This window comes from Mya arenaria, chromosome 10, assembly GCF_026914265.1.
Source record: "Mya arenaria isolate MELC-2E11 chromosome 10, ASM2691426v1".
NCBI classification, from domain to species: Eukaryota; Metazoa; Mollusca; class Bivalvia; order Myida; family Myidae; genus Mya; species Mya arenaria.
In genome coordinates, this window is record NC_069131.1 from 72,980,753 (window position 1) to 73,002,176 (window position 21,424).

A 21,424-nucleotide genomic window follows, 5' to 3' on the forward strand; every position below is an offset into this window, starting at 1 on the left:
TGTGAGCCTTAGTAACATCAGCAAAAATATACTACATGTTTTCAAACAGAACTTTCTTAATTGATTTTTTTTTCAAATTCAACATGTGTTGTATCTTTTTGGCATTTGGATCAAACCAATATGGGCTGTATATATTTTGGAAAACCCTATGATATTATATCCCACCTTGTCTGGCCTGCATACAGGCAGCTGGTAGTAGTGGTAGGTCTCATGTGGGTTGAAGTATGGACCAACTTTGTTCACATACATTACCACCTGAAACAATATAATAATATTTTTTAACAATTACCTTTCATAGCCTATTCAAAATGCAGGGCTTCCATTAAGAATTTGAATCTGGAAGTATGAACTTCTTGTCCATCAAATTCTGAAGTTTTTCACTGAAATGTGGAAGTTAGGTCTCCTGAATAAGATATATTTTTCCACTATTTTTCAATTAGTATTAAAAATCAAATAATTTGCAACTTAACTTGCCAAATTCACATACTTATACTATAATGATTCATCTTTCTTAAAGACTGATTGAAATTGTGACCTTAAAATTAATATTGACACCAGGTTTTGATATTTTCAACTTCCAAGCTTTCAACTTTGGAAGCTAACTTAAAAAATATGGAAGTTTTTGTACTTCCAAGGGATCAATTTTGGAAGTTTTAACCCATTGCTAGGGAATAATAAACTTCCAAATTTCCTTTAATGGAAGCCCTGCAAATTGTATTGAAATCTTGTATGAAAGAAACTAAATTAAATTCTTTCACTGATGTTAGTGAATCATAACATCAGACTTTAGTTAAACAACAATGGTTTTGAATAAACAAGGTTTTGAATTTAGAATTTTGGATGAACAAGCAAGAATTTCTATTGAAGAGCTTGTAATAAAAAGAGCCGTCACAGAGACAGCGCGCTCGACTATTCCGACACTTTTCAGTGTAAGGATTGAAAAGAATTTCTGAGTCACATAAAAGGTGGCAAAAATTATATAATAAGCAAGATAGAGTTATCTTACTTGATGAATTAAGACTGCTGAATAATTGCAAGCCTGTGTAAAAAATTCAATGCAATACATGATGTATTTGCTGAGTTATTGACTTAAAAGCGGTTACATGCAAAACCTTAACCAGAACTTCTATGTCTAATAAAAAAGGGTCATTTTTTTTAATTTAATGCAAAATAGTGTTATCCTACTTGGTTATTTAAGTAGACTGGATGGTTGAGTACCATTGTATAAAGTCTCAATACAATACATCAAGTAGTTGCTGAGATATTAACCTATGTATGCTTACATGCAAAACCTTAACCAGAATTTCCAAGTCAAATAATAAAGGCCCATAATTTGCATTATATTCAAAAAAGTGTTATCTAACTTCATTTATTTAGTAGGTTAGAAAGTTGGGAATACATATCCAAAGTTTCAATGCAATAAATGATGTATTTAATGAGGTAATGATTTAAAGGTGCTTGCATGCAAAACCTTTACCAAGGTGTGACGCTGCCGGCGCTGCTGACATCAGGGTGAGTAGTATAGCTCTCCTTATTCTTCAAATAGTTGAGCTAAAAAGCATTTAACGATTCCCACTATATAAACTCCAAAATTTGAGCAAGCCCAGAGAGCATTTTAGCAGTGCAGGGCTTGTGCTAATTCTGACCAGGCCTAAAAAAAATAATTGTTTGGTTAGGGTTACATCCTTAAAAAAAATAGGTAGGGTAGGTAGGCTTTTTATTTTTTTTTATTTATTTTTTTTATTAGGTTTTATATAAGAAAATAATTTTCATCATTGGAGAATGGTGTTAAAGCTATCTTCTGTATAAGCATTTAAGGTTTAAACTTAATATTAAAAAGCAATTTAAAAAAAAACGAGATTTTTTTTTTTTTTTTTTTTTTAAATTTTTCATTTTTTTTTTCAAATTGACTATAAAAACGGTAGGGTCGGCGCCTATTCCGTAGGTAGGGTCGGGTAACCCGAACCAAATGTATTTTTTTTTTTAGGCCCCACTGATAACTCAAACCTGTTTGACCCCTTCGGTAAAGCTGTAAATTTTAACTTGCTCTTATTTCTGTTATGAACTTGTGTTGCATAAACAAGATCCTAACAGATAAGTATAGGTTAAAGATTCTTAATTAAAATCTTCGTGAAAAAGTAACCAAAGGGAATGGAATCCAAGGAAATATCATAAGGCAAGACGAGCTGGGCTGTGATGTCTGCAAACCTGGATTGTATTGGCAGTATTCGAAAACATCATCTTATAAATATGGTCTTTGAATATGAGCTGTATCAATACAATGTATTATGAAGTCTCCCCTTTAAGTGCCCAAATGATATGATAAAAAAATGATCAATACTTTTAATAGGTATTAAAATGATGGTTTATTCTACTGAAGATAATGATGATATGATGAACATCCTCCAACTTAGCTGAAAGTGCCCTACCCATAAAAAAAAAGTATTCTGCCTAGAAGCAAGTTGAAATAAAAGAGCCATCAACACACAGTTAACAAATATCAACTTATGTTTCTAACATTTAAATTTTAGTATTTGCAAAAAAAAATGACAGACTTTTCCCCACCCACAGTACGAAGGAAGAAATAGCTATATTTTTCATGGTGTTTCAGCTTAAATAATAAAAATAATAATCTACAGACGATAAATCAAAACTACTTGCACTGTGTAGCTACAATACCTTTGCATTTTCTTCGTATTTTGAACTAAAAACGGTGGTAAACAGTGCCAACACAACAAAAAGTTGACAGGCAGCCATGTTTGTTGATATAGTCTCTAAACAAAATGTAAACTATTGAGGACTCATGGATATGCGCAGTATTGAAATTTCTTTACTTAATTACGTATCAAATGTTATAAAATTAAATTAATTTATAATTATGGTGCTTCTATATTTCACCAAATTAGTTTTTATGAGTCTTCTACGGATTGGAGAGTTGGAAAATCCAAAATTGGATTGCACTTTTTCCAGAATTATATTAATCCGCGTTAAATACTCATCTGTCAGTGGGATTCTCAAAACTTAATTGACAGGAACTTTTACACCTTAATTTACTTAAAATACTATTTTTCCAACATTTTTTTTCTAATTTAATAAAATTTTAAGGGTTGTAAATGGTATGTTTTACAATGTCTTATGACAAAATAAACCATGGGTAAGAATTTCAATCAACGGGTGTTGTTGGGTCACTAATCCTCTTAGGAGGATGAATGGATTTATTACAAGATGACAACAAATACGGGGCTCACTTGTGTATTGGATGCCGTGGGCTGAAATCCTGGTATCCATTCATATGCCACAATATTTGGCTATATTAAGATCCATTCCATAAACTCTGATTCCTGACAAACCCTTTCTTGGGTGTTAATCCTAATCCATTGCACATCCATTCTTCACTGAAAGTGACAGAACTTCTGAAGTTCATAGACATCATCAACCATATGACAAAATGGATTTTGGCTCTCACGTTTCAGCGGATGACAAACCCCAGGTAATGATTGCTCTTATATTAATTAAAGTAGTAAATATATTGTTTTATTATTTTTTTTACTTTCATTTTTTACTTTTAAGACAACATATTGACTATCTAAATGGTGTGGAAAATGTCTGTATACTAACATTTTATGACAAAATGTAACTTTGCCAATCATTCTCAGCAGATGATTAAATTAGATTAAGTTGGGGGATCCCATTCGCGGAAACATGAGCGTAAACACTAATAATTCTGTATACTGTATGTAAGTATATGAAATGCAGTTTTCCTCAAATCATTATCAATTTATTTTGAATAGTTACAGGTTTGCTGAAATGACAGTAGAGTGGATGATACAGTATACAATACAAATTCATACTATTGTTGTATTACTCTTAAACTCTTTTGCATGCTATAAGTATAGTCCACCTAAATGGCCGTCAACGAGTCTTTTGTCGATTTTTTTAATATGGCAGACTCGTGATGTCCACCATCCCAGCAAAAAGTAGCAAGCGGTCCTTGCGCAGAGAATCCTCGCGGCCACAATTTTGAAATTATCTCCGTTATAAATTCAAATTTCTACGCAAATATTATTGCCTACTATTAAACACATATTAAGTTATGTCAGTATGCCCAAAAAACATGTTAAGTTATCATAAAACACGTACAAGTGTCGATTGTTTATCAAGCATCCCGATATCGGTAAATCTGGGACAAATCTGACTGGTTGTGTACATGTATAACGGTATTCGTGACCCATAATATATTAATGTGAAAATAACAACTCTAATGACAAATTAAATCCAGTTCAGATCACTGTCGGATAAAAATTGAAAAACTTTGTCATTATTATTCAACATCAATGCATATTATTACAGTACAATGTATATCATTTCGCCCGTTGTAAATGGTTAAATGGTAGAGAGTTGTAGCGTTACAGGGATACATTAGAAATGTCAAAATAATAAAAAAATTATCCCTGATCGCTCATTAGCTAGCTATAAGTACACTACTGATACATGTGAGATGACTACCAGCACTCTAAACAGTCCAGTCAGAGTGAAGTATTTGGTGCATTCTATTTTTGTTACGCAGTATTTTTTTGAGTACATGACTGGGTTCACCCATATACTAGGCTGAGAGGTCATACTTAATGATCTACTAACCTGCACATGAACAACTTTTAGGTAGTTATATAGTTCATGTATAACAAAATAAACAAATTTATTCCTACAGTCACTGTTGCTCCCTTGTATATATTGGTCTAATTTGTTATACATGAACTACACAGTCATATATCCTGTATTTACTAAATCCAAGATTACTCTAAATTTCCCAGTTTACCTTTCAATTTAGTTAATCATAACCCATTACAGTGCTCCAGCCAGGATTTGAAAATGGCAGAGTGCTTGGTAGGAAAGGGCACTTTTTATGGGTGTAGAATGAGCCTTAATGGGGCACAATACAAAATGACACAGCAGGGTGTTGTTTAAGACAGCAGGATGCTGTAAAAGGGCACCAGGATGCCCCACCCTGCTATTGAGGTCTAGCTGAAGCACTGCCATTGCCACAGTAAATCTGCGATTGAACCAACCTTACTATGTGCCGAGGTCAATGCTTAGTCCTGACAATTTAGCTTCTATTTTCAATAAAAATATATTGACGATGGATAAAAACCTGAAATAAGTCGAGGATACGAGCACCATTGCTAGTCCCAAATACAAAAATCATTCGCAAAAACTTATGAATACCTTGAGGCCATTATTTAACACATTTTCCTGAATGCATGTTCCAAAATAAACAAACGACTGCTAGGTGTTAAAAGTTTCGCAAGTTGTAAAAATTGCAATGACAGATTAAAGAAAATTTGATAGGGTGTGAAAAAACGATTATCACCATTTATGCAAGACCGCTATTACTTGAAAAGTGCATTTTGAGAAGCTCATTTTGAGAGGCTAATGCTGAGAATTCAATTATGAGGAATGTAAATGAGTTATAAACATATGAATAAACCCCTAACATATTATAATTCAACAGTTCCCCGTGAAAGAAAAGATGCATGCAACAATCGGTATGACAACTTCAAACTTTGAAAAAAACATTGTAAGACATTTCATAACAGACTTAAATGGAAACTTGGGTCATTGGAAAGATCCGATAAGTCAAGGTTTTAACTCTGGCCCCGGTGTCCTCGCAGTTTTACTGCACATCATTTCCAATGATATGGAACATCCACACCTCAGGGATTTTCACAAGCCTTTGTGAGTGATCAAGGACGGGATTTTGACAACACTTGGTAATATTTACAAATCCCCTTATGTGTCCCTGCGACTTTCATGTCTTAAGAACCGAAGGTCTTTAAAAATGTTTTCCATAAAATACAAGTTTCCTGGTAAGATCTAGATGTATGGCTTGCTAGAATATTACCACTCGAATTAAAAAAATATTTTTTTGACAAACATGCAAATTAATATATTTGTTCTGCCCAATAGAAATGGGGCAATGTTATATTACACATGTGTATACAGAAAAATATGTGATTTCTATACTTAACCGTGATAGCTATACTAAACCAGAAATAAGGTGTAGCAAGTAATAAAACATTTTATAAAACATTTTATTATTTAAAGTGTATTGTACACTCGTGTGTAATTTTGCAAAATGGAGTTTACACCTTAGTTTCATAAAAAAATGTTAGTGTTCTGGCACATTGAATTGCAAACAACATTTCAGCAAACTCCTTAACGCAGAACTCAAAGCAATTAAAAACATCATGTAGCACTTACTTTCCTTTGTTTTATAAAATCTATGCTGGTCAAGGTAGATAACTGTGTAGGATATTGAAATAATTTTACATCGGTTTAGCAGCCATTTTTGATTTGGTCAAAACAGTTGTTCCCGTTTTATTACCGTTAAAGCTTGCGTTTCGGTGCCCTAACCATTACCATACTTCAACAATTTTATTGTCTTATTAAGAAATATGTAAATGGCCAAAACTATTGAATGGAGAAAGCAGTGCAACAACTAATATTTTTTTACCATTCATATCACGTGGTTATCCCTCAACAACTGAAATTGTTTATGTTTAATAAAAACATTGGATGAAAATCGATTTTGCTTGATAACAATCGATTGCCGCTGATGTTGGTCGCCCAGCAATGATTATTCGATTATATCGGATCACCACGTCATCACTATGTATTTGAAATATATTTATGAGAGAAATACAGAAAAGTACATCAAAAGTGAAACACCTCTTGCAAATAAATTTGAATATTTGTTGTTTTTTTCCCAATGTATGAGTTTGCTGTTAGAGGCATAATCTTCAGTTTCCTGGTTTTAAATCTTCAAAATTTAATGCAAACAAAAATCTTTTGCATCCTGCTTAATTTATGATATTGTAAATAAATCTTAAAGATAAATTTACCTGGCTATGGTTTTTAAGAGTTGATGTTTAAAGGAATTCAGTGAGGTACAAATCGTTTACAATGACAACAAAGTCTGTTAAGACCTTTTCTGCCGCTTTTCAAAGAATTAATGACAATAGATCTCGTATTTAACCTTGTGGTTAACAAGTGAACAGTTGTTACCAGTATTTTTTTCCTTGCATTATATAATCCACATTAAATGAATTATTTTAATGTCTGACCATTTAAAGGGACTAGACACCAGATGATACAATTGCAAGAAAAAAAGCAAATTGTCAAAAAATACATAAAATTGATATTGTTGTGTACAAGGCATTGAATCTTACTTATTGATGTATCTCATCACTTATGACAAATGTATCTTTTGCAGTATTTGTGTATTTCTCCAATTTAACTTTTTGGGACCATCTAGACTTTATAAATGGAGTTTTCAAAAAATGGCTACATGGCCACACATTCCCCAGTTATTTACTTTTTAATATGTGCCTAAATAAAATGTTTTTATTTGGTTTGATCATTAAAGTCAAAAATGTTAATCAAAATAATGCATTGAAATTTAAAAATGTTTTTTAAACCTATGAGTGTGAACCTATAATGTACCCCTTTAACATTTGAGAGTGTCTTTATAATCAGTAAGATTCTTTCCGGCAGTTTCATATTTATAACCAATCTGATATTTGTCAATGTAAAGTACTGGGATAATAAGTCCATCTGGGAATCAATTAAATTCATTAATTAGCGAAGACTGGTCTAGCTATCTGATCATTATATGAGTTTCCGGCCATATATGGCATTGGAAAACGAGCCACGATCCATAATTGTAAATATATCTCTCCAGGAGTCTGATTTTATTCTGCTAATACAAACGTAAGCCGAACCCTGGATTATGGCGTTAATACGAGATTAATCAATATCATGGAAATAAAGAAGGACGCAAGATGGTTAGCAGAAATCTCCTAGTCGCCATGGTTACTTTCTGATAATATTTACAATGTTTTACTCAGAAAAATGAGACGCACACACTTGCTGTAATTCTTCCTTATAAGCTTACGATAATCTGTTAGCCGCAAATCACTAGATTTATGATTGTGACTGTGGTGTGGATGTTTTGAGGTTTTTGAGAAATAAGTTCCTGTAATTGTGAATATCAAGTGTGTTCTGTTTTTTTAAATTTAAAGGGAATATTTTTGTGTCAATAAAAGTTATATAAAAACAAAATAGTGATCAAGATTATTCTAGAGATTTATGTATAGAAAAGATAAGTTGAACATGTTTATGATTTATAAATGTTCCCTATTATGCAGTTTCACCTTTAACTGTAAACTACATGTATTAACCCTTAAGCTGCTGATGGCGATTTTAAAGGCTTTGCAAACAGCTTGGAACCAGACCAGACGCCGAGTAACTCGGCGCCTGGTCAGGTTCCAAGCTGTTTGCCACTCAGTCAATATATCCCCAAAGTTTTAAGTAAATTGAAAGAAATTTAGAATAAACCAGACGACATTTTTGAGCAGACGACAATTTACCCAGCATGCAAAGGGTTAAGTACAGATCGAGTTGTTTTTTGACAGTACTTAGTTGCACTCTTTGATTTGTAATTGATTACAAAATGCTGCCATGTTCAAATGATAATCTTACTGGTCATGCATTTAAAGTGCTTAAAGCTGCACTCTCACAGATTGACAGTTTTGACCTTCTTTATTTTTGTCTCAGAATCAGCTCATTTCGGTATCAATGCCTTCAATTTAGGCATATAAGATAACTCACAATAAATCAGACCTCAACTGTTTAAAAAACGGCCGAAATTTCCAGCGTTTATAACGCTTTAAGCCATAAAACATCAATTTTCGACCTTAGAAATTAAAAACTGCATTCTAATCTTAAGGCAACCTTCTTATATCACTGGTAATTTTCATACATTCAGCTCATTCGAAGACAAAAAATAAAAAAAAATATGAAAACCGTCAATCTGTGAGAGTGCAGCTTTAATATGTGAAGATATACCATAATTATAAGCAGTACTCTTAGAAAAAGACTTTAATAGAACAATCATGTTCATGCAAAAATAGCTTTCATGTTCGTGTGTTAATAACATAACTGTTTTTGTCACATGAAGGGTTTTCTCTGAGAGATGCCATCAGAATTTCCAATCTTGGGCAAGCTAATCTGATAACTCAAGCCAGAGTGTGCCTAAATCTAATAATCCATAGTCTTGCTGCATAATCTAATGCTAAGGCAGGATGTTCAGTGATGCTTTAAGCAGGCAATGTTGTTTGCATTGAAGATAGGGGCCATTTATGGTTTCAGGGTTTAAAGTATCGGACCAACAGAACTGTTAAAGGGACTGTACACCAGGTTGGCACCAAAAAAAGTTTTTTTCTGTAACGAATCTCAGGACAATTATCTAATAGAATGTGTTACGCTTTGATATCATAATTGTAAAAAAAAGTACCAAAATGTAAAAAAAAATTGTGTCCGAGACCGGGTTCGAACACGTGTGGCCAAAATTGCAGTCCAGCGTCGTATCCACTGAGCTACGATGGCTTACTCTAATTGGATGACATAATTAAGCTATATACCTACCTTGGTAATAACATGTGATAACAATGACTAGCCAATCACGCATAAGGAATAAATTCTACATGGTAGACATACCCAGTAATCTTTTTTAATGGAAAAATACGAAATAACTGCTAAACTTTAATAAATTGTAAACTATGTGGTTCTTCAGTTAGTAAGTTTCATTGCATTGTACACATCGATGCCAAGTTTATGTCAGTTTTCAACAATTTTTCTTCTTCTTTTTTCGCTATTTTATGATATGGAGTACAGCCCCTTTAATTATAATTATTTCATTACATCATTTCAAAAGATTTTAAGTGTGCAAAAAAAAGAAAAGTAAAACATTTCCCTAAAATTCCTTATTTTAGCCTTCAAATGTTGCAAAATAAGTTATTTGCCTCTGATATCAGTTGAAATATGGGTAAATATACACATTTACCGGTGGTATACCTATACCTTGGATAGCGGGGGGGGGGGGGCGGGCATGTGGCATGTTTCAGGTGGCCCAGCAGTGCCGGGTGAATTGGGTTTGTCTTCGTGCCAAAAATAGCGGGGAATGGTCCTTACCTGGGGTGCGGGGCATTTAGCTGGGATGTAACCAGCAGTTCATCTTTGCAGGGCGGCGATTTCACCTGGGCTTGGCTGGACCAAAAGACAGAGTCCCTGCTATTCCCTTGACCTGGGGGTGGGGGAGGGGGGGGGGGGGAGGGTTACATTTGACTAGTGCATAAGCTAATTATACTTTTCAAATAATAACAAAATCATATGGGGTCACCAGGCATCCAAATTTAACATTAAAGTGGAGCTAACAAAGTACTAGCTTATCTGTTGGCCGGATACCTTAATGCTTGGAACTGACTAGCTTATCTGTTGGCCAGATACCTTAATGCTTGGAACTGACTATCTTATCTGTTGGCCGGATACCTTAATGCTTGGAACTGACTATCTTATCTGTTGGCCGGATACCTTAATGCTTGGAACTGACTATCTTATCTGTTGGCCGGATACCTTAATGCTTGGAACTGACTAGCTTATCTGTTGGCCGGATACCTTAATGCTTGGAACTGACTATCTTATCTGTTGGCCGGATACCTTAATGCTTGGAACTGACTATCTTATCTGTTGGCCAGATACCTTAATGCTTGGAACTGACTATCTTATCTGTTGGCCAGATACCTTAATGCTTGGAACTGACTATCTTATCTGTTGGCCGGATACCTTAATGCTTGGAACTGACTATCTTATCTGTTGGCCGGATACCTTAATGCTTGGAACTGACTATCTTATCTGTTGGCCGGATACCTTAATGCTTGGAACTGACTATCTTATCTGTTGGCCGGATACCTTAATGCTTGGAACTGACTATCTTATCTGTTGGCCGGATACCTTAATGCTTGGAACTGACTATCTTATCTGTTGGCCGGATACCTTAATGCTTGGAACTGACTAGCTTATCTGTTGGCCGGATACCTTAATGCTTGGAACCGACTAGTTTATCTGTTGGCCGGATACCTTAATGCTTGGAACCGGCTAGCTTATCTGTTGGCCGGATACCTTAATGCTTGGAACCGACTATCTTATCTGTTGGCCGGATACCTTAATGCTTGGAACTGACTATCTTATCTGTTGGCCGGATACCTTAATGCTTGGAACCAACTAGCTTATCTGTTGGCCGGATACCTTAATGCTTGGAACCGGCTAGCTTATCTGTTAGCTGGATACCTTAATGCTTGGAACCGGGTAGCTTATCTGTTAGCTGGATACCTAAATGCTTGGAACCGGCTAGCTTATCTGTTGGCCGGATACCTTAATGCTTGGAACTGACTATCTTATCTGTTGGCCGGATACCTTAATGCTTGGAACCGACTAGTTTATCTGTTGGCCGGATACCTTAATGCTTGGAAACGACTAGCGTATCTGTTGGCCGGATACCTTAATGCTTGGAAACGACTAGCGTATCTGTTGGCCGGATACCTAATGCTTGGAAACAGACATGTTAAGGTGTGGCTTTGTTTCCTAATACTGATGCAATAGCTTGTCTGGGTTTTTTGAAGAAAAAACTGAGGTTTTATGATAGCCATGGTGTGGTCACGCAAATTTTTTAATCTTAACTATAAGTCAAATCTGTTTTATCAGTGAAAGGCATATCACTACAGTCAATGTGCTTGGCGATGTCAGAGATTTTTTCTTGTATTTTTGGGGAGATGATCTTTTCTTGGAAATGAAATTCATTTCTCACAAAGTTGGGTATTTTTGATAATTACTGATGTAAATATTGAAAAAAAGTGTTTTTTTTATATCTTTTATTTGTGTGCTTTTATAATTCAACAACTATTATCTACATTTTTTTCAAACAGAAGCTATATGGCAAAAACAAAAACACACACATTTTTTAGCATATGGCCAATATCTCTTGTTTTTGCTAGGGAATAGGCAGATTCTTGATAGAAATACAGATGGTTTTGGGGGGGGGGGGGATTCAAACAAGGCCTCAATCTGACCCCCCCCCCCCTATGTTATGTTTAATGTATTACTTTATACTTATTTTATTTTTTAAGATAATTTTGTCTTTATGAATAGAATAGCTAAGGCATAAACAAACATTCACAATTGTTTAGATGTTAAAACATCAATTATTCTTTTACAGATGTCTGAGAAATCAGACTCTGAAGATCACACGACACAGTCGCCACGACAACCCTCGTCACCGGTGACCATGACAACTCTTAAACAGCTCCTTCCCAAGCAACCTCAACCCCTGCAACTTTCACTTTCAGGTAAGGGAGATAACTCTAATATTGGCTTTGTTTTTAAGGTATAAACATAATTATGTTTTAGCAACTTTCACTTTCAGGTAAGGGAGGTAACTCATATATTAGCAGTGTAGTTAAGGTATGAACATACCTCTTTTTCTGCAATTCTCACTTTCATATATGGCAGATAACACTTATATTGGACGGGTTTTTAAGGTATAAACATACTTAAAACATACTTCTATTTCTGCAACTTTCACTTTCATGTAAGGGAGATAACTCTTATATTGGCAGTATACCTAAGGGAGGTGAGGACATACCTATTTCTCTAACTTTTACTTTCATGTAAGGGAGGTTACTCTAATATTGGCAGTGTAGTTATGGTATGGCATACTCTGGTTCTGCAACTTTCACTTTCATGTAAGGGAGGTAACTCTAATATTGGCAGTGTAGTTATGGTATGGCATACTCTGGTTCTGCAACTTTCACTTTCAGGTAAGGGAGGTAATTTGAAGATTGCCAAGGCTTCTTCATTTTTATTTAAGGGAATTAACTCATTTCATGAATAGTTCACTATTGATGACTAGAAAACGTGGATCTGTCTTTCATAATATTTACTCCCAAGTAGGGGAAGTAACCCTTTATTAATTGATTCAGTATGCTGTCATACATAGTAGCAATGTCTAAATAGTGCTCTTATTTAATTTGGCATCTCTGTTTGAGAATTCAATACACATTCTTTAAGTGAAGGGAGTGAAGGTGCATCAGAAATAACAGTTTATAACACGTGTGAAGTGGTATCGTGAAAGCGCCAGCCTTTTCAAGTTCTTCTGTCTGGCGTTCCTTGGGCCTGAAGGAAAACAGGATTATCTTTAAGGCACAATTGCCCTGGATTACCATAAAGGCATCAGCTTATTTATCTTAATACGCAGAGTAAACAAACCCACATATCCTTGTGTTTGTTATAAGGTTTAAACATTTAGCGTTAATCTGTATTTATTGTCCCCCCTTCTGATAATCTTGAGTGGTTTTCTGTCAGACCCACATGCTTTTTGCACTTCTTATCTGGCCGAGCAGAGGTTTTCAGAGCTTTTAGTACTAAAAAGGTCAATTGTTCTTGAAATTTGCTATGACAGACCTCGTCAATTTTCATTAAAATGCCCTTAATTGTCAATATTAGATCAAATATGAGGCAGACTTGTCTTATTTAATTTATTTTTTTGCAGTGTTTTTAACAATACAAAAAAAGATAACTACAGGGAAAATCCCAGTAGCCTACAAAACTACAGGGGAAATCCCAGTAGCCTACAATTAACCAAGATCTTGTATTAAAGGTCATTAAAATATCTGATGGCTTCCGTGCTTATGCTCCGTTAAAAACTAATTTGCTGCTACCAGTGATTAAGTTGAGTTTAAGCAGGTTTTATGTCTTCCTTATGAAATCAGAAATTTGGAATTAAAGGTGAATTAAAAATTCAAACAAGTACAATTATCAGGGATGGGAGCTATTTCCTGTCAAGTCAGCCAATTTTTTATTATTAAAGTCATTATGAGGGTATTTTCTAAGAAAATTTTAAGACATGATAGGAAAATTGTATGTATACTTAAGTATAATCAAGCTTTTGGTAAAAAACTTTGGATTTAACTTAATCAACAAATATGTAACAGGAATTGTATGACAAAACCAAACCTCCTTGAAGGTGAAGGTCATATAGAGTGTGCGATTTCAAGTTGCACTCTCACAGATTGACCGATTTTTTTTTTTTTTTTTTTTTTTTTTTTTTTTTTATCTTGGAAAAAGCCAATAATTGAGTAAATATCTAAAAACCAGTGATATAAGACTGCTGAAAAAAGATCAGATCGCAGCTTTTTATATTTCGGTTGGAAAATTAATGTTTTAAGGCTAAAAGAGTTCCTAAAGTCAGTATATATATATATATAAACCTGCGATCTGTTTTTTTGTCAGCAGTCTTATATGACTGGTTTCCATGCATTTTCACAAAAACTGATTCGTTCCATGACAAAAATTAAATAAGTTGCCAAAACGTTCAATCTGTGAGAGTGCAGCTTTAAGAATCTTAAATCTGCAATTCACCAGAAATCCAATTAAAAAAGCCACCTTTCTTTCATAGGAGTAGTAATGAAACAAAAAGGTTATAAAAGAGAAATACAACATGTGTTATGATGTTTGATATTGGTATTTGAGATAATCCCATTATCAGCCTGGATTAGGAGTAATCTTTTATCTGAAATGACAATATTTATGTTTGAGATTATCTGGTCACAGGTTAATCCCTTACTGGTCTTCAAATGGGATTAACTTTGTGATTGTACCCAGTGTATGTCAATGTTGAATGACGTGAGGCAGATTTGTTCGTTTTGAGTTTCTCTGTAGTTTTGAAAAAAAATAATTAAAAATTATATAAGCCAAACAAATAAAATGGTTTGGTTAGGGTTACATCTTTTTCAAAAGCAGGTAGGGTAGGTACTCTTTTTATTTTATTTTTATCCCCCGCCTATGAAATAGGGAGGGGGATATTGAAATGGCGTTGTCCGTCCGTCCGTCCATCCGTCCTTCCTTCCGTCCGTCCGTCCTTCCTTCCGCCCGTCCGTCCGTCACCTGCGTTTTCTCAGTAACTAGCCGGTAGAATTTCATGAAACTTAAAATAAATATGAACCACTATACTGGAATGATGCCCGTCCAAAAACTAATTTGATTGGTCAATTGTCCTTGGAGTTATTGCCCTTGATTTTTTGAAAAATGCACATTGACAGCCATTTCTCAGTCACTAGCTGGCAGAATTTCATGAAACTTAAAATAAATATGAATTACTATACTGGGATGATGCCTGTTCATTTTTTTTTGGATTGGTCAATTGTACTTGGAGTTATTGCCCTTGATTTTTTGAAAAACTCTCATTTACAGCCATTTCTCAGTAACTAGTTGGTAGAAATTCTTGAAACTTGAAATAAATATGAACCAACATTTTGGATTGAGTAATTTCTATATGAGTTATTTGCCCTTGATTTATTAAAAGATCCATGTTTGCAGCCTTTTCTATGCAACTAGCTGGTAGAATTTCATGACACTTGGAATAAATAAGAACCAACATACTGTGATGATGCCTGTCTATTTTTCTTTTGGATTGGTCAATTTTCCTTAGAGTTATTGCCCTTGATTTATTAAAAAATCATTGTTTGCAGCCATTTCTCAGTAACTAGCTGCTAGAATTTAATGAAACTTGAATGTTATATGAACCAACATCCTGCAATGAACTTCTTCGGTGAATTTCTACGGCTACATTTTTATCTCAACTATTGAGTACTATTTTGCAATGTTTGATGTTTCCGAGTAAGCAGTTTCGGAAAAGACAGTTTTATTTAATCATCCCTCTGATTTATTTTGTTAAAATTTTTTATCATAAAGTAGTCCCGGTCGATATTTTATAATTTGGCTCGGAAAGGGATAAACCAATGTGCTTATCTTATTCTTTCTGAGATTTTTTTTAACCTTCAAGCACAAACAAGCCATCGTTGGTGGGGGATATCTTTTCACTGAAAATGCTTGTTTATATAAGGCTTTATATAAAAAAGTAATAGTCATTATTTTTTACCAACTGACTATAAAAACTGTAGAATTGGCGCCTATTTAGTTGGTAGGGTCGGGTAACCTGAACCAAATGTATTTTTTTTTAAGGCCTAAAACCTGGAATGTCTTTCTACTGATTTTTGGCCTCATTCCCTCCCTTTAAAAGTGTATATTTTCCCCATTTTGTATCAAGTTTATCACTCCAAGCTGTCCCTAAATTACTGGGGGGGGGGGGGGGAATAACCAAATTAGCGATACTAGTTCTTCTGCAATATGCTGTCACTTGTTAGATTCTACTTATCTTATTGTGTTTCACTATTATTTATGACATATCGAAATTAAGATATTAAAGTACATGTCAGGTTATCCTGTTTGACCAAGAAGAACATGTTCTCCTTGTCATGCAGGGATGACACATGCAAACTTGAAGTGTGCTTGAATTTAAAGCTGCTGGATGAATAGCCCTTAAATTTGCAAAAAAAACTCCTTAAAACTACTTGAATTTATATATTGCCTTGAAAACTGCTTGAAAAGAGCTTGTGTTTTTTGGAAATGGTCCTTAAATTTCCTTGTTCTGCTCCAAATGGAATGTCTGAGGTCCATCTTTACAAATTTTTTTCGGTCTTAGTGACTGCTAGTAACGTCTACTATTCAAATCTGATGGCTTGCCTGTGGTGGTATGGGCATCATGTACAGGTTTTTCATGTCATAAAGTCAATAGCTTTTATCCAATTGTTATGAAACTTTATCAGAATACTTAACAGTGTCTACTATGTATTCTTGAACATTTGTGAACTAGGTTACTAGGTCAAATCTTAGGAAGTTTTTATTGCTTGTCATAAAGTCCATAGTTTTTATCATATTTTTATGAAACTTTGTCAGAATACTTTTCTACAGGTTGTCTTCAACATTTGTGAACATGGGTCACCTCAGTTCAAAAAACTAGGTTACTATTTTAAAAATTATTTAAGGTTTCAATATAAGTTAACATTCTATACAACACATATAGAAATTTATTTTCGTTTTAAAAAAGGTGATATCTCGTAATAAATTCAGTAATTAATAATCATCTAAACCATAACTTGTTACAATTTGATCAAGTTGGTTGTGGTGATTGTATAATCCTGGATCATTTCCTGGTTTTAAGTCAGCCATCTTGTTGTATTTGACCGCGAAACATCATGATAGGAATTCATCATCACTATCCAATTCAAATATCAACCTATAAGACATGAAGTCATTTTCTTCTTGATTGTCATAAAGCTTAATAAAATAAAGATTTATCTTCTCTCAATACACTACATTTATCTACAAAACATCAGCTAAATTATCTACAAAACATCAGCTAAATTATCTACAAAACATCAGCTAAATTATCTACAAAACATCAGCTAAATCTGAAGGACATTTTAATGTCTGATGACGACTAGATGAATGTTGTTTGCAGTTGTTGTTGTTGTTTTTTGTGATAGAAGTTTCACGGATATCGGGACATATCCAGTAGTAAAAATGTAACGTAGACCATGTTGAGGGTAGATTTTAGAATTTATGTAAAAGGTCTTATATACTCATTTACAAAAAGTGTATAAGGCCACCTTCAGCAATTAAGCATTGTTTTAAACATTTCAACCTGGAGCTACTTATGTGCGGGCTCATACACTGTCTCCATGGCCTAGTGGTTAAGGCGTCCGCCTATGAAGCTGGAGTTTGAAGGTTGAGTCTCACATGGGGCTTGTTCTGACATTGCTGGTTGCCGACCCAGCAGCTGGTTAAATTGAGGGGTACTGATTACGTTCCTGCCAGACGCCTGGTATATGGAATAGGAATTTGGGTAAAGATGTTCACGAATGTAGATGTCTCATAAGCCCAACGGAACTGGAGGTAAGAAGTTTGAGTCCCACACGGGGCTTGTTCTGACATGGCCGATTGCCGACCTAGCAGCTAGTTAAATCGAGGGGTACCGATTATCCTCCTGCCATACGCCTGGCATATGGGATAGGAATTTTGGTAAAGAGGTTCATGAATGTAGGGGTCTCATAAGCCCAATGGGCAGGCCCTTAACTAAGAGGGGTGACACTATAATAAACAAACACTTTACTTTTTACAAAGATATACATGCACAGCTTGCAATTGGTTTCACATCAACTGGACAATGAAATTGTACCTTGAAATTTCAATCATTAAAGTGCTGATCTTACTGTTTGAAATCACTTTTGAGATGGTAACAATTAATTCACTGTCTCTTCGACCTTAAAAGGCATTCTGAGTCAGCTAGTGATACAGATATATAAGAACATGCATACAACATCTGTTGCAAAAATGAAACACAAAACATCAGATTGGAACACAGTTAAAAAAACGTTGGCAGCAAGCAGGGGTTACAAACGAGTGTTGACTTCGTAGCCTGAGTGCCTTACATCAAAATTGTCCTGGCTGACCTTTGACTTCTAATGTATGAGAACCACGACAACTGAAATGGGTCGAAAATAATTAGAATTATGAATGTTTTGTTTGTTAATGTCATATTTACTGAATTACCCATTTCTTCTTGTGAAGGTTCCTGTTACAGCAGCTCTCAGAGTCTCAGATTAAAGCGTGATTGTATTTACTGGATAACAAAATGGTGCATTTATTTCATGTTTGTAAAATTATATTCTAAATTAAAATTCAAGGTGAAGCTTAGCCTCTAAATGAAATGTAACATCCTTTTTACCATCAGAAATCGTAAGATAATCTTACAGAGTAAAGCCTGGTAAAGTATAATGTCCCTATGTCATTGCTTAAGGATGAATTGGGGATTAAGAATTCCATCAAACATTCTAATCGGCCCAAATGACAAAAAATCGCATATGTAAATGTGTGCTCAATGGCTTAGAGACAGGGATTAGTTTAATCCGGACACTAATGTGACCATGAATGATTTGAAATTCAAACATGAGAGAGATTAAGGCTGAATATAGAGGCTTCTTCATCCTCGAATTCAGTTCTATGTCTTCGTAATCCTAATCTTTCCCATCGATTGTGCCCACGACTTAATACCATTGTACGAAATGTTCGTTGAAGCATAAGGGAGAAATCTCACATCATCATGGCCTACGATATTGAATCAGTTTCGTGTTTTTTACTTTGTCATTTCAGAATGAAAGCTTCTGTGTTTACTTTGAGACCACTCGAAGTCGATGGTCCAGATATTATTTCAAGGATTAAAAGCGGATTTCTGTTTGAATATGTTTTATGTATTATTGCAAATACTGTTTTTTTCTTGTATTGATATTTAAGACATGCCTATTATTGACTTACTAAAATTTACTTGTCACATTTGGTGTCTGTGAAGTTCACATTTCAAGTCCCAGTAGCACTTACGATTAAATAATTAGAGAAGAAAATAAAAGTGTCTATATAACTCTGATAAAGTCTCAGATAATGTTTTATAAAACCTGGAGGTTCACATGATGATTGTTATAAACAGAAATGGATGGGAAATACCAAGAAAAACTTGACCACTGTCTCACTATAGGCTATATAATGAGTTATATAAGTTGGCGGCACATAGCGCTTAATGCCAACGGTACCTGAGCAGTTACCAGACTATTTTTAAGATTTAAGACTGTAGAAATAACCAGAGAAATACTTTAAAAAGAAATTTCACATGAAAAACATATTAGGCTCCTGTTTAAAAAAAAACAACACTTATTTTCCCTGGCTTTTGCATATGTGGTGGTTTTGGTCCCTGGCTTTTGCATATGTGGCAGGTTTGGTTCCCGGCTTTTGCATATGTGGTGGGTTTGTTCCCTGGCTTTTGCATATGTGACATGTTCGGTCCCTGGCTTTTGCATATCTGGTGGGTTTGGTCCCTGGCTTTGGCATTTGTGGTGGGTTTGGTCCCTGGCTTTGGCATATGTAAAGGTGGGTATGTTCCCTGGCTTTGGCATATGTGGTGGGTTTGGTCCCTGGCTTTGGCATTTGTGGCAGGTTTGGTCCCTGGCTTTGGCATATGTGGCAGGTTTGGTCCCTGGCTTTGGCATATGTGGTGGGTTTGGTCCCTGGCTGTGGTGGGTTTGGTCCCTGGCTTTTGCATATGTGGCAGGTTTGGTCCCTGGCTTTGGCATATGTGGTGGGTTTGGTCCCTGGCTTTGGCATATGTGGGAGGTTTGGTCCCTGGCTTTGGCATATGTGGTTGGTATGATCCCTGGCTTTGGCATATGTGGGAGGTTTGGTCCCTGGCTTTGGCATATGTGGGAAGTTTGGTCCCTGGCTTTGGCATGTTTGGCAGGTTTGGTCCCTGGCTTTTGCATATGTGGCAGGTTTGGTCCCTGGCTTTGGCATATGTGGTGGGTTTGGTCCCTGGCTTTTGCATATGTGGCAGGTTTGGTCCCTGGCTTTTGCATATGTGGCAGGTTTGGTCCCTGGCTTTTGCATATGTGGCAGGTTTGGTCCCTGGCTTTGGCATATGTGGCAGGTTTGGTCCCTGGCTTTGGCATATGTGGCAGGTTTGGTCCCTGGCTTAAGCATATGTGGCAGGTTTGGTCCCTGGCTTTGGCATATGTGTTGGGTTTTATCCCTGGCTAAAGTGTTTGGACTCTGGCAATAGGTTTGGTTGCATGCAGGCATTAGTGAATAAAATAGACAATGAAGTGGGTTCCTTGGGTACTTCTGATCCAGAGTTGTTTTATTATCAAATATTTTACCATTTAATCAACAGGTTTACTGTTCGTTCATGAATCCTTACCATTGCATAATATTAAATGAATGCCTGACTCTTGAAAAAAGAATTTTTGTAGATTATTATGAAAGTGTATAACGTTACATTCCGAGCCCTATTGAATACCCGTTTTGGGCTGTGCTACATATAAAATGGACTTAAGAACGCTTTGTGTATTTTGAAAATTGTCCACAGCAAAATTAGAATTGACTTTTTAATCTTGAATATGGTTTTGTTACTGTCGGACAATAAGAATCGGGATAATTCGCGGATAGAATAAGAGAACTCTTCGTTTGATCTCCTATGTAAACACACGCCACAATTAGCTACCTGTGTCGAAAAACTGTTTATCGCTGATATAATTCCGACATTGTGTGAAAACTGTTTAAGTTCTCATCCCTAAATAAACTTGAAGACACCTTTGACTACTCGTGTTTACTTTGTATCTGTTAAACTTTTTAATTTTGAATGGGGTTAGAATAATTCTTTACGTCTTTAAACCCAAGGATTGATTAGGAGAGTGTGTGAGCCTTCTAATGTAAAAACATCCCAATTACAATCGGTTTTGTATTATAAGGGTTTTAAATTTTAACAAAAAAATTCATAGCATTCAATATTCATATAAATGTAAAATAAAGAAGTCAATCCTAGGGATTTTAGATGATAAAAGTGTTTTTACATAAGTAGCTTATAAACTGTTTTGCCGTTTACATTTACTGCTATGGGTACACAGTTTTTGAGGAAAATCAATAAGCTATATTAAATTAATTTACCTGGTAACAGTTTTGCAAAAATTGTTTATATCTAAAGGGTTAGTTTGCATAAAAACATAATATTAAATAAAGACTTTTTTGGATTTTAAAAAAATTGCAATGCTGAAGGGGCATTTTTTCAGCGCCAATATTGAGCTGCTTAACG

At 35.1% G+C, this 21,424-nt stretch overlaps 2 protein-coding genes across 4 annotated transcripts in view; one reads left to right on the plus strand and one right to left on the minus strand.

The window, feature by feature from the left end:
* Positions 1-2,760, minus strand: part of LOC128205830 (transmembrane 9 superfamily member 1-like) — a 29,210-nt gene extending 26,450 nt beyond the window's left edge. The window contains exons 1-2 of one of the 2 annotated variants that reach the window (XM_052907833.1): positions 2,680-2,760; positions 166-255 (exon numbers count right to left, since the gene is read on the minus strand). In XM_052907833.1, coding sequence (XP_052763793.1) covers positions 166-255; positions 2,680-2,757 — 168 coding nt within the window. In that variant the 5' untranslated portion in view covers positions 2,758-2,760. The remainder of the gene's footprint in view (positions 1-165; positions 256-2,679) is intronic. The other variant, XM_052907832.1, reaches the window with a different exon arrangement.
* A 258-nt stretch (positions 2,761-3,018) lies between these two features.
* LOC128205596 (uncharacterized) overlaps positions 3,019-21,424 on the plus strand; it is a 57,405-nt gene continuing 38,999 nt past the window's right edge. Inside the window, exons 1-2 of one of the 2 annotated variants that reach the window (XM_052907336.1) lie at positions 3,019-3,490; positions 12,110-12,239. In XM_052907336.1, the coding sequence (XP_052763296.1) occupies positions 3,449-3,490; positions 12,110-12,239 (172 nt within the window). In that variant the 5' untranslated portion in view covers positions 3,019-3,448. The remainder of the gene's footprint in view (positions 3,491-12,109; positions 12,240-21,424) is intronic. The other variant, XM_052907335.1, reaches the window with a different exon arrangement.